General features: G+C 36.7%; 1 protein-coding gene across 1 annotated transcript; it reads left to right on the top strand.

Annotated features, from left to right (window-relative positions):
* Positions 1 to 244: 244 nt before the first annotated feature.
* LOC143852785 (rhodanese-like domain protein) lies at positions 245 to 13970 on the top strand. The gene is made up of 9 exons (XM_077362386.1): positions 245 to 485; positions 1952 to 2113; positions 3835 to 3940; positions 4144 to 4342; positions 6100 to 6181; positions 10253 to 10335; positions 10655 to 10787; positions 11830 to 12009; positions 12971 to 13970. The coding sequence occupies exons 1-9, from the start codon at positions 324 to 326 to the stop codon at positions 13736 to 13738; spliced, it is 1875 nt and encodes a 624-aa protein (XP_077218501.1). The 5' UTR covers positions 245 to 323; the 3' UTR covers positions 13739 to 13970.
* Positions 13971 to 14431: the final 461 nt, after the last annotated feature.

The raw sequence follows: 14431 nt of genomic DNA, 5'->3' as shown, positions 1-14431 counted from the left end.
GTTTCCCTGGATTTCTTTTCCTGATGCCATGTCAGATTTCCGGGAAACCTTTTCTTTTCCCTTCCTGGGAAAACAACAAGTGAGCAGAGCCTTATTAGATCAATGGTTGGTATCGTGTGTGTTGTGGGCCAGCGAATCAGAATGGTCCACCAATCAATGGAGAAGGGGAAAGGGGAGGAAATCCTTGGGATGTGACGTGGCATCTAATAGAGCGAAATTGAGCAAATGTGAAGTCGGGCGTAATAAAACGCTGCTCTGTTCTGTAACTCTGACTCTCTCTCTCTCGGGTTAGGGTTTGGGGTGTGAGGAAGAGAAAGCTTTCAATGGCGGAGAAAGAAGAAGAAGAAGAAGAGGGAGTTGTTGTTTACTACAAATACGTCACCGTTCCTGACCTTCCTGACCTTGTTCGCTTCTACGAATGCAACTGCAAATCCCTCGGTCTCCTGGGCCGCGTTCGTCTCTCTCCCCACGGCGTCAATGTCACTGTAACTGTCTATTTCTTCCTCTCTTTTTTTGTTGCTTCATTTACAGCCATTAGTTAATCTCTTTGGATTCGTTCTTTTGGAACCATATCTTCTCTTTATTCATCTTTCCGTTTCTCAGCTTATACATTTCCTTGAATTCCGTTTGAAGTCTATATAGATGCAGATCGATACTTCTTTATCTGTATCTTAGTATATAATTTGAGTCCTTCTTTGGTAAACTATGCTCATAGTGCGCTTTTAAATCTGTATCCTCGTATGTAGATTGAGAGATTTGGGAAACTATACCTGTAGTGTCCCCCAGTGTTTCTTCAATTCAAATGTTCATATATTGTGGAGATTACTGTGCCCGTAGTCTTATATGCATCTCCATACCTATGTGCCTGTTGGGTATCGTTAGAAATTGTTCTCCACTGAAAATCATCTAATGTAAAAGAGAATACCATTGTGCTGTGTTCAATTGGTTTAGGAAACTGTTGTTTAGTTTAAGTTACTAGTGAGATATCTAATTTAAAAGAGAACATCATGGCAGTGTGTTCAATTGATTAAGGAAACTGTTGTCTAGGTTAAGTTATTAGTGACACACTGGATCTGGAATTCCATCTAGAATTCTTATTTATGCATTTAGTAAGTGTCTTTTTTGTACGAACGAAAACTGAAAAAGGAAAGAAAATGGCATTTGGGATTTCCATGTGTCAGTGAAGACAAATTTTTTTGTTTTATTTAAGCTGGGAGTGGGATACTGGTGCAGTATTCTTTCTTTTGAGATGAGAGGAAAAGTTTTGGGTAAAGCTTGGACATGATGATCTATTCTCTCCTGGGTTTGAGCATGCTCCCTCAGCCCCATCTCTCCTTATAGTTGGTTATTTTGCATCACAAGGAAATCAGAGAAGTTAAAGGCATAAACATGAAGTAGTTTTGAACTAAAATCCATATTTCCTTCATTAATGGACTGGATTTATAGTTCATAACATAGTTGGGAACATAAGAAGTATGAACATTGATGTTAGTTATAACTGGATGCTTGATTGATTAAAGGTCATTATTACCAACTTACTTTTCACCCTATGCTGTTTTGGATATTACAGTTATCAATTCCATTCTATTCCAAAGAACTTCCAAGATGGAATCCGGAACAGAAAATCAAACAATACATTCAGAGAGAAATTCTAAAATACTGCCATTCAAAAAAAAAAAAAAATCTAAAATACTTTGGGAAATTCCCCTAGAATAATGTCTGGAACACCTTGTTTCTTCTGGAGTACTTAAGAATGTAGACTCTTTCAGTCAATATTGAGCTGATATCGACTGTACTCTCGGAAGTTCTGCGTAGATTTTTCTTTGTATGTCTCAAGGATACTTTAGTTAGTACCGTATGAACATGCATTCCACCTGTTTTCTTATTCTTTTTGATGAATTTTATGTTTTATTCTTTTCTTTTTGGAATTTGAGGACTTTTGGTTTTATAGGTTGGTGGAAAGATGTCATCGTTGGAGAAACATATTGCTTCTGTCAAGTCAAATGTCCTATTTGAAGGCACTGACTTCAAGCTTGCTTCATGCCATTGCCCTTCAAATGACAGGATTTCTGAAGAATGTGGATTTACTTCTCTTTCGATTCGAGTTGTCAAGGTTCTTTAGCTTTTCTTCCTGTTATTGATGTGCTTTTCTTGAAAAATGCCGCCCTGAATATGATTTGAATTCTTTATTCTTCTGCAGCTGACTTAAGTAGGCTGTACTTTATTTAGTTTTTTTTTTCCCGAAAACTTTATGCAGGCAAAGTTATTATATAGGCTTCAAGATAATTTTTATTGTTTTTAAACTAGGCCTGTAAGTTGTGCATTTAAATGTCTTACGCAATCTAGGAATTATCCATGCTATTTGAAAAAAATAACAATTTTAAACTATGGCGGAAGTATAAGATTGTTTTCTTCTTTATGTGCTTCAATGCTTTTTTCTAGTCTTATTTTGGAAATATTAGGAAGATGTAAAGTAGTACCACAGTGATACAATTAATTGTAACACAATAAAGAAATTAGCCTCCCCTCTTTCTGGAGGTTCAAAGTCAGGCAATCCTCCAAGACCTGGTTGCCTAGTGAATGGACCATAGTAGTGGGAAATTCGTTTCCCCTTAAATGCGTTTCGGAAACATGATAAAAAAACATTGGGGAAACGTTTATGTAACGCATGAGAAATATATGAGAAACGTGTGGTAAACATATGGGAAACTAATGTGAAACATGTGAGAGAAGTATGAGAAATTCGTGGAAAACTTATGTGAAACAGGTGTGAAACTTACAAAAATTGTTTTGCAAAAAAATCACTAAAAATTGTGGAATAGAGATCAAAAAGGAAAACAATGGCATATATTATAATAAATATACAGATAAGTAGTGAAGTATGCTAAAAGTAAAATAAATAAATAAATACATAAATCATCTATGTATCCCTCTACCTTAAATAAAAATTATAAAAAATTATAAATGCATGTATTTATGCGTAAAATCCCGCAAATTCTAAATTTACAAAAACATATATTTTGTGTTTCCCTTGTGTTTCATGTGTTTCTCTATCGTTTCTAATGCGTTCCTAAGACGTTTCTAAATGTGTTTTTCATACAATTTTCTATCTTTTCCCGTTCCTCATTTCTCCTCTATTTTTTCTCCGCGTTTCCCGTTTCGCTTCCTGAATCCGTTTCCCAACCCGGTGACTATGGAATGGACTACACCTCTTAAAACATTGAACTTCTGCTTTTACTTGATGTTTTGAGGTAATTTTAGTTACTTTCTTGTTTTCACACATTCTTTGATGATTATTAGGGACTCAATTGAATTAAAAACTTTATTTGATATCTGAAGTTTTAAACTTTTATTACATCTTGAAGATTTATAATGTAAATAAAGTGTGCCAAATAAATATGTTGATCAGTTGATGTTAACTTTCATATGTTGTCTTGCCCTAGAGCATATATAAAGCAACACTACCTTATCCAGATCTAGACTTGATTGTGGGCCAGAATAGCTTAAGAGATGTGTTGCCTAGATCTTCAACACTTCTTGCTTAACATGATTACTGTCCATATGATTTGTCATTCTGTAGATAGCTGTCCCTTTTGAAAAAACATGGAGAGGTACTTGGTATATACCATTGTCATATACATTCTTTTAAAATTTTTGAAGTTTCATTAAAGCTTTCCTTTTTTATGAAGATGTGATGCTATTACAATACTATTCATAGTGCTTTCTTAAAGAGAATAGCTTAAATATCTGCTTTTGTTAAAGTAACTTGTATTCTTGATTATGTCAAGAATTTGTGTTCATCTTATTAGCAAGAGTAGTCATCATCTTGTACAGGAATTAGTTACTTTTAGTTCTCACCCCCTATTAAAGTCTCCTTCTATTTCAAATTCTGGGAGGCATCTCTCTGCAGCTGAGTTTCATTCTGTTCTTCAGGATACTGGTAAGTGCTATTGCGTCGAAAACACTATTTTTTCCCATTAATATTTTTTTTTTGAAATTTAAATTGGCTTTAAAGTAGGTAATTCATTGTTTAGAAAATTCATTTGCAATATTCTTTTATGGTGGTAAATTTTTTTACCCAGTTTGGGGGGAATGTTTATATTGAAGCTGCAATGTTTGACTGAATTAGAAATGTTTTCCCAGGTAATTCGTTAGAGCTTAGCGGCTCTACTCAGGATAAAAGAATCCTTTTGTTGGATGCAAGGAATGTTTATGAGACAAGAATTGGGAAGTTCCAAACCCCAAATGTTGAAACTTTGAATCCAGAAATCAGACAATATAGTGATTTACCAGCTTGGATAGATAACCATTTGGATCAGTTGCATGACAATTGTGTTCTCATGTAACAATTCCTCTTTCAAATCATTATTTTATATGTTTTCTAGATACTTATGCTGCCATCAGTTCTTCATACATGTTTTTAACCAATTCCGATAGAGTAACCCAATTTCTTCTGTTATTTTGATTTTGGAGTGCTTGTTCTTCAACTATATATATGAGACTCAACAGCCTAACATTTATTTAGTATTGCTTTTCTCTCTCAGTTTTACACTATTACAATGTTTTTACTGTTAAACATATGCGCTTAACTTACTTGAAAAGGGTAACCATGTATGAGATGTGTTTGTGGTTTAACTAGGTCCCAGAGTAGGTGAGAAGTTTGTTGACCTCCTCCCCCTATTTTGATTCTATTATGCTCAGTTTTTGGGATTTTGGCCTGGTGTTTGAGAGAGACTGGGTCATTGGTATTATCATTTGAGAGGGATTTTCTATATGCATTACTGTTCTAATCAGCGAAAGGTCAACCAGAGTCTAGACCTTAGTGCAAAGGTCATAGAACTAAACCTTAGTGGCCCATACTACCTTTCTAACATTTCATACAACTTCCAAATAAAGGACCTGGATTTAAAATAGTAGCCGAGGGAACCCTGATCCAAGGTTGGGAAAGTTTTAGAAGTTGTTCTGACATTTTTCGTTTTACACCAATGGTTCTGTAGGGGCAAACAGAGGTCTAGGAAGAAGTTGAGGGTTTACTTATCTCCTCCCATGAGTAGCTATGGTTCTCTCCTTGTGGTCAGCCTGAGGCAGTCTATGTTAAATGGAACTTCATTAGCAATTTCACATCCAAAATTGAATATTATTGCATGCTCATATGCGAATGCCATTTTGAAAGTTTTCTGCATCGTTTCAGAAAACTAAGATTTTGGCAGCGAACTTATTTTCAAGGATCTAAGATTTTGGCAGGAATTCCTTTGTTTTCGGAGGTTAATTTATTTTATTGGTGGTCATTAATTATAAACATTCTGCACATACTTTAGATAGCTGCAATTTGCAAGGTAATAGAAAAAAAGAAAATGAGCACGTAGCTACATTTTGGCACATATATGACCGTATCCTTGTACCTTGAATTCTCAATTCTATATTTTAATGAACCCCTCTAGGCCATACTGTAATCCTAAACATAGCATGTGCACCGTGGTAACACATAAGGCACTTAGATGTCCATGGGATTGTGTTATGCCTTAGATAAATATATATAAGTTTGCACCTAATGGGAATATGGATTGTCGGCATTGAATATGTACAGAATTAGATCAATGGCTAACACAAATTAACTTAGCATTTGATGCTCATCAGCTCCCAGTTTGAAATCTGCTCCTGAGTTTCTGTGTATTCCTTGTCCTTGGTAATTAAGTGTGTTCTCTTTGCTTTGGTGGTTTGATTTTCTTCTTTGATTATCCATACGCAAGCCTCTGTTATTATTTACTTCAGTGTGTTCCCTTTGCTTTGTTGGTTTGTTTTTCTTCTTTGATTATCCATACGCAAGCTTCTGTTATTAGTTACTTTGCTTCTGATTCTGCATGCAACATGTGGTTCATCTTTTATATAACTATATCATGAATATGCTCTTTTTATTACTTCATAGTACTATCTTCACTTTTTGGGAACATGCCCACTTCCAATTTATTATAACTAAGACAGCAAATAACAGTCTTTTCATTTCCACTTGGTAATAGTAGAGATGGTCTTTATTCTATGCAGCATCATATGCTGAACTTGGATTTTCAGTTTTTCTGTTTTAACTGTTTTATGTTACAGGTACTGCACTGGCGGAATAAGGTGTGAAATGGCATCTGCCTATATCAGGTCAAAAGGTGCAGGTTATGAGAATGTGTACCAGGTCGGTTTTGGTCCAAAACACGCTACTTCTATATTTTTTTTCCTGGTAAAATTATTAAATAATGTACTGCCTACTTCTTCATGTACTGGCATTTGAGAACTTCCTACCAGTGCTGAAATCTTTGTGTTATTCAGAAGAATCAGAACCGCCCACTTTCAACTGAGCTAGCTTTCTAGATGCCTGCAAAAGGGCATCAGCATGCTCTCCAAAAGCCCAATCTTGTTCATGAGTTCTGACTTCGACCATCAATACATTGTTTTGCAGTCTATATAGTATACTTGAACTAAGCTTATCTGAAGTATGAAGGCACAGTTTCCTTCAAAGGTTCCTTTCAAATGGTCCATTACCCTAGGTTTTTTTTTTTTTTTTTTGAATAGTAAGTGAATATTTTAAAAAAGAGAGAAGGATACACCTAAACTGTGGATCGAAAAAGTCCGCAGATACTACAACAACCAGAAAAAATCATGAAGCATCCAATAGGCCATGGAATCAGAACCCAGAAGTAATTAGATATGAACGCTGGTCTCCCTCCTTAGCCATCTTTTCTGCCTTCTCGTTCGCCGATTGCCTCACATGGGTGAAGAAGACATCCCTCCTAGACACAGTCCATCATGTCATACCATTGCCCTAGAATAAGGGTAGTTTTTTTTCCTTTTATTGGAAGAAATATTATACATCGTCTGTATATGTTAAGGCAGTTTGGAAGTTCCCTCAACTAAATCTGTTTTCCAAATGAACCCCAAGGAGCTCTATTTTTTTATGCAGTAAAACTGTTTGACATGTACTATTGTTTGAGCTGTGACACTCATTGTGTTTCTGGATTTTAATCCTTGACTGGTCTCCATGTCACTTGGCATATTGGCACACACTATATATGTCCACACTAACATTTATACATATTACAGATATCTGTAAACATTTGTATGGATCTAAAAGTTATAGAGTTGTACTAAATTAATGTAAACAACTCTACTAAATTTAATGTAAAAGATTCTATGTTATTTCTTGATCGTCAATCTTGATTATAATATAAGGGATTTGCTAGGGACCATCGCAAAAGGCATTTCACGGAACAGCTGTTGCATGAGAATACAGTCACCTCAGTTCTCATGCAACAGCCGTTCCGCAAAATGCCTTTTGCGATGGTTCCTAGCAAATCCCAAACTAATTATATCACATATTTTGAGTAATAAATATCTTTCGTACATATCACTTGGAAACAATTACTTACCAATTTAATATATATATATATATATATATATATATATATATATATATATAGAGAGAGAGAGAGAGAGAGAGAGAGAGAGAGAGAGAGAGAATAGAGTTCCTGAGGGTGCCCTCATATAAGCTTATATGAGGTGGCTCTCACAAAACATAAGGGGCCCATATTGTTAGGATGATCCGAAGCATACATTTGAAAGGCTCCATCATAGATAGGTTGTGTACAAAAATCAGCTCCATTGGATCATCCTAACCCCTCCAAAAGTGGGGGCAAAAATGGGCAGATTTGTGGACAAAACGTGTCTATCCATTTTTGCCCCCACTTTTGGAGTGGTTAGGATGATCCAATGGAGCTGATTTTTTGTACACACCCTATCTATGATGGGGCCTTTCAAATGAATGCTTCGGATCATCCTAACAATGTGAGCCCCTTATGTTTTGTAAGAGCCACCTCATATAAGCTATATGAGGGCACCCTCAGGAACTCTATTCTCATATATATATATATATATATAGGGCTTACTGTTCCTGCGCTTGAGTGCAAAAAAAAGGATGGGCCCATATTTTTGGGGTGATCCAAAGCATTCTGGAAGGCCCTTCCATAGACAGGGTGTCCACAAAAATCAGATCCTAACCCATCTTAAAGTGGAGGGAAAAAATGGGCAGATTTGTGGACGAACAATGTCTGTCCATTTTTTCCCTCCACTTTTGGTTGGGTTAGGATGATCCTATGGATCTGATTTTTGGTACGCATTCCGTCTATGGAAGGGCCTTCTAAATGAATGCTTTGGATCACCCCAAAAATGTGGGCCCACATGATTTTTTTCACTTGAGCGCAGATAAGCTATCTACGCTCGTATATATATATATATATATATATATATATATATATATATATATATATATATATATATATATATATATGAGGAAAATGATTGTGAGCTTGAAGCTCATATAGCTTATATGAGCTTGAGGGCCCAAACACATGGGTCCCACATTTTTTGTGGTGATCCAAACCATTCATTTGCAAGGCCCCATCATAGATAGGGTGTGTACCAAAAATCAGCTCCATTGGATCATCCTAACCCCTCCAAAAGCGGAAGGCAAAAATGGGCAGATTTGTGGCAAACGGTGTCTGTCCATTTTGCCCTCCACTTTTGGATGGGCTAGGATGATTGTATGGAGCTGATTTTTTGTACACACCCTGTCTATGTAAGGGCCTTTCAAATGAATGCTTTGGATCATCCTAACAATGTAGGCCCACATGTGTTTGGGCCCTCAAGCTCATACAAGCTATATGAGCTTCAAGCTCACAATCATTTTCCTCTCTCTCTCTCTCTCTCTCTCTCTCTCTCTCTATGTGTATATATATATATATATATATATATATATATATACACACACACACACACACACACACACACATTTGTTTTTAAAAAAGGGCGTATGTATACATACATATGCAAATATTCATTAATTTTATGTAACTGATGCTTCCTTGTTGCTCCCAAGTCCCGACCTTAAGGGTGCATTTTTTTCCTTGCGCAATGTGGAATCATGGTTTGAAACTTCCCTTGTTCTCTCATTGACATGTTGGAGACAAAATGTAGAGTCTCATAGCTCATAAATGAAGGCTTGTGATTTGTGAACACATCTGATTCCCTGTTATGGTTCCTCCCATCATGTCCATAGGGAGTCAAATGGGATTGTGGGTTCCTCGTCTAAGGTTGTCAATTTGTCATCACTAGAACATCTGTAACATTTGAGCGCACTATGCCTTTGGTGCAGTTTGCTTTTATGGTGCTTCGCTCTGCTTCATGTTTCTTGCTATAAATTCTAATAGTCCACCACTAAAGCATTTCTTTTTCTTTTTTTTTAAGAAAAAAGGTTTCTCATACACATGTTATTGTCTAGAGAATGTGGTTAGAGAGGTATTTTGAAATTAAGTTGGTACCTAGAATTTACCATCAACTAAATAGAATTTGTGGTTAGGTGGTTCCGTCAAAGTTGAACCGTCAAGCTCAACTTTGACAGAACCTCTTGGGGCAACCTGGGTCCGGATGGCATAGTTTTAGTAGTGATTTTTGTGGAAGATCGTCATGTTATATTTTTGCACTATTGATGTTAATCTCAAATGGAGCGGAGGTACATTGTCTTAACAGGCTTCAAATATTCAAAGCAGAGTTATCGAGGTCACTATGGCTGGGGTGCTATTTGTCAAATGTGATCGCTTGAGCAGACAGAGTGAGCTTGATCCCATGGAGCTTTGCTGATATTATCTTGGAATCTCTTGACCCAAGCAGGAGTCATCTCTTTCTTGTAGGCAACATTCCAAGGAGTGCCTCTAATATGGCACACTTTGGCAAGGGAAGGGATAGATCCTTTAGAGTTTCATATCGGTGATGCTATTCCTCTTTTTAGTTCTACTTTTAGTATCAGTCTTCCCTTATTCCTTGCTATTATTATTATTAATCCAGGCTCAGGCTTCCCTGTTTTGGAGCAACTTTCACAGCAATTGGAAGCTCGTTATAGTGGTTATCTGAGCTCTTTGTTTGTTTACTTATGACTTTTATTATGTAAAGTCTTAGTTACCTAGAATGGCAAAAGAACATATGGGCAATCCTTGTCCTGTATGGGTGTAAGATTCGGAAGTTATCAAATGCATGATTAGAGTTTTTTATTCGTGGGTCACTGCATATGGTGATCAAAATAACTTATATCTGCCCGCATACCATTCCTCTAGAAGGCTGCTACATTTCAGTCATCAAAAACGTTAGTTTTCTTGTTAATTATATCCTCTCAGAATTTTTCTTACTATACATCTTGACCTGATGGTCTTTATGGCAGTTATTTGGTGGTATAACACGCTATTTGGAGCAATTTCCTGATGGTGGTTTTTTTAAAGGAAAGAATTTTGTTTTTGATCACAGGTATAACTTTTCTTTGCATCCTTCACAATTCATAAAGTTTGGACTTTGGACATATCCTGTGATGCCGAGATAGTATGATTAAGGGGATTCAACTAAAAATCTCTCAGCATTTTGTATGGTGTCTTTGTTAGCTTCGGCTAGCTTGGTTTTTGTGTTTAATAAATTTCACTAGTTCAAAAAATAGAAAAATATCTAAGCATATTCCCAAAAGCCAGGGCACATGCACAAGCTGTCTGGCACTTGGATATCTATAAGAAACTATGTTGGATGCTTTGGAGATTGGAAGAATTAATTCCATCTTTGTCATGTGCTGCTGTAGGATGTCAGTTGGAAAGGTGGGTGCAGTCATTGTTGGATCATGCTTACTATGTGGTTCTTCCTATGATGATTATTCATCACGTTGCCGGTGCACTTACTGTCGGATGCTGGTTTTGGTGTGTGAAAGTTGCCAGGTCTGCATCATATGAATATTCAATCATCACATCCATTGTTATAATTTTACCGTGCTAACTCTGTTCCGTAGAGCCACAAATGATTTGTTTTCCTGGTATTGCATTCACAACAAGAAAATATATTTGCTTCCTTATTGTCTACCACCACTTCCTCATTGTATCTGTTTTTCCTTATTGCCACAAATGATTTTTTCCCCTCTGTAGCATTCACAACAAGAAAAGATGTTTGCTTCCCTATGTTCCCCCACCACTTGGTCATTGTATCTGTTTCCCTTAGAAGCTGATGTAGTATTTCCCGTTTACTCCAAAACCTATATAACCAGGCTTGCATATAATGCGTTATTTAGGATCTTAATACCGTGCTTTAAGTTCATACATGTTTATATATATATATATATATATATATATAGACATCTTTTTTAGATACCATGAAGAAGAAAGGTTTATCACACTTGCATAGTATATGAGCTGTTGGTCGAGGCAATTACATAATCATCGATGTGAAAGATGTTTGAACACTAGGATCAAAAGTTTCATCCTAGGCAATTCCTTATGAACACAATTCTTTCAGAAGTACAGACTCTCTTGAAGATTTTGCATGGCCATATACTCTGAGAGAGTCGCTATCAACCAAGACATGGGGTTTGATATAAGGCTGTGGAATAGTATGATTGTGTGAAGTAGGTGACAATTTTCCTCTCTTTTGACATGTAGTGCAATCATATCCCTGTATGGAAGTACAGTTTACTTCATCGGTGATGCCCTTAGCCTTGTATAGTACTCGTACAGAGTCTAATATGACTCTAAAGATCGTAAGATTTAACACTATTCCTCTTGGGGTGTCAGTGCAGTGAGATTGTATGGCTTCTTGATTAGCATTTCTATTCACAATCTTTCTCTTCTATATCTATTTCTGAACATATTGTTCTGATTTATCTATCAATAATTGTACTCAGTTATTCGTGCTTGCATCGTCTCTTTCCTACATTTTATGAATTCTTGCAGCTGATTCATTATTTTCTTGTGTATCATTGTGATCCAGAGGAAGGCGGCTTCTGTATATGTTTGTGAGCTGTGCCAGAAGCATGGTAAGGGGAGTGTGGAGTGTAGCAAATTTCATTCAAAATCAGCTCTTGATGGACCAGGAATTCGTGTGCCTGAATCGGCTACCTTTTGTGACCACATCACATCCTTCCCTGAACTATCTTGGAGAAATGGTAAGGTCTGTATCACGTTTAACAAATCTATGCCCTTCATATCAGCAAAACTTACTAGTGAGATTTTATATGACACATGGGCATCTATTATTGTGGAGATGCATACACATGAAAAAGTAAAGTAGGGCCCACCTATTTGGATGATCTAAATCATCCGTGCTGTAGATAGGCTGCGGCACAAAAATCTTCTCCATAAGATGATCCTAACCTTTTGATATCTGCGATGCAAAATGGACAGCGCAGACAGTTCAAAAATTGATGGTTTAGAATCCTCCTCAAATCCTCTGATATATTCAACGCAAAATGAACATGGCAGACAGTTCAAAAAGTGACAGTTTAGAATCTTCCATAAATCGAAGGGTTAGGATCATCCTATGGACAGGATATTTTTTTGGCACGGCCTATCTACTTTGGGTACCACTGAATGAATGGTTTAGATCATCCAAATAAATGGGCCCTGCTTTACATTTTTGTATGCATGTATTTCCCTTGAAATACACGCTCATGTATCATGTAAAGTCTCCTATATAAATATTCTCCTAAAATGTTGTAATTTTTTTTCATCAATTTCATTTTCTGTTGGTTATTCATTTATAAGAGTATCACCAACTTAGATGTATCATTTATAATATCTTCTCTCTTTTTTTGAACAAGCAATTTATTAATATGAAAAGCACCCAACCAACAAACAAAGCCAAAAAAGGAAAAAAATGATTGCAGAGTGGGCATCTCATGCCATACAACCAATTTGAGCAAGATACTTCAAAGTTGGCTATATTTTTCCATAAACTTTACTATGTCCTACCAACTAAACAAATAAATTGCTTCATATTTTCATGCTGTAGACAATGATAATAAAAACAGGGAAGGATCGAGATCAGCTTGATGCCAGTTATTTTGTTTCTTCCATTTGTTCATTCCTATATTTTGGTCATTTTTTCGACCCTTGCTAACACTATTGTGCAGGTAGCATCGACTCCAAGAAAGCTGCGAATCTTATGCTTGCATGGATTTCGTCAGAATGCTTCAAATTTCAAAGGAAGGACTGCATCATTAGCTAAAAAACTCAAAAGCTTAGCGGAGTTTAATTTTGTCGATGGGCCTCATGAATTGCCTTTTATTTATCAACCACGTGCTATTGAACCAAATCATCATCCCCTAGAATCATCATCCCAACAAGCTAGTGATTTCTCAGATGCTTCACAAGATTATTCTCTACCAGGGGAGAAATGCAAGAAAAGGTTTGCATGGCTGATCTCACCAAAGTCCAACTGCTCTGAGGGAATGGCAGATAAACCATTTGATCCTCTGCAGTATCAGCAACAATCAGATGGATTTGAAGAATCTTATACGTATCTGACGAATGTGTTCTCTCAGATGGGGCCATTCGATGGACTCCTCGGATTTTCACAGGGAGCCGCAATGGCTGCTTTGCTATGTGCAAGGCAGGGAGGAGACAATGGCATCCTAGATTTCAGATTTGCAATTTTATGCTCTGGGTATGCTCCTGGTTTGATGGATTGCAGTTGGGGAACAATCAATTGCCCGTCACTTCATATTTTTGGCAATGGGCAGGGGAAGGACAGGCAGATAGCATGCAATATCAGCAGGGAACTTGCCAGCTTATTCGAAGAGGGCAGCTCCATGGTCATTGAACACGAATCAGGTCATATCATCCCTACTCAGTCCCCGTACATTGATCAGATCAAAGCTTTTCTTCAGCGTTTTCTCTAAAATTTATTGGGTATGTTTTCTGTAATCTGATGCAAAATTTTCATTTTACCTTTTTAAGCTATCTATTCATGTAACATTAAAGTCCTTTTGTTGTTGTTGTAGCAGTAGTAGTACCATTGCATTGTCAAATGATGAATTTCCACTCTCTAGAATTTAACTTAATGTGAAGATCCATGTTCAATCTGATAATGGACATGAATATATGTCAAATGAATTCTGGAAAATTCCTAGATGAATGTGATTTATAGCAGACATCATCCTAACATGCTCCATATTGTTATGGTGATGCTGGGAAAATAACTGTTTAAAGGACCACAAGTGCCAATACATGCCAATCCTTTGATTGATGCTTGGTCAAATTGTGGTTGAAACAAATAGGGGTCTAAAGTGTTTTTAAGGTTCCATTTGCAGGACACCAGTTGGACAATCAGGATTATTTCCGCCAATAGAATCAAACCAGAATATCTCTTGTTTAGATACTATGTAGAAATAACATTATTTGATTGTAGAATATAAACCCTTATAACAATTACAGTAAATCCGCAGCATACTTTTCTCCCTTCCATTGAGGGCTACACCTTCTGACCGATCGAGATTCAGATTAGAGATTAGATAACCTTCCTCTTCGAGTGGGCGCAGGACTTCATTCATAAGTTCTTCTGAGAAAGGGGAAAGGAGAAAGCTCAGTGAAAA

This window comes from Tasmannia lanceolata, unplaced genomic scaffold (assembly GCF_043159265.1).
Source record: "Tasmannia lanceolata isolate RefF3 unplaced genomic scaffold, GAP_Taslan_0.1 ptg000019l, whole genome shotgun sequence".
Classification (NCBI taxonomy): Eukaryota; Viridiplantae; Streptophyta; class Magnoliopsida; order Canellales; family Winteraceae; genus Tasmannia; species Tasmannia lanceolata.
The sequence above is the reverse complement of the archived record's forward strand: the minus strand, read 5'-3'. Positions and strand labels throughout refer to the sequence as shown.

What these genes read in the sequence shown, in the direction of transcription:
- LOC143852785 (XM_077362386.1), top strand. Translation starts at nt 324, where the DNA reads ATGGCGGAGAAAGAAGAAGAAGAAGAAGAGGGAGTTGTTGTTTACTAC. An exon ending in CATGACAATTGTGTTCTCAT is followed by an intron (nt 4,343 to 6,099) that starts GTAACAATTCCT and finishes TTTATGTTACAG; the next exon opens with GTACTGCACTGGCGGAATAA. An exon ending in TATCTTGGAGAAATGGTAAG is followed by an intron (nt 12,010 to 12,970) that starts GTCTGTATCACG and finishes ACTATTGTGCAG; the next exon opens with GTAGCATCGACTCCAAGAAA.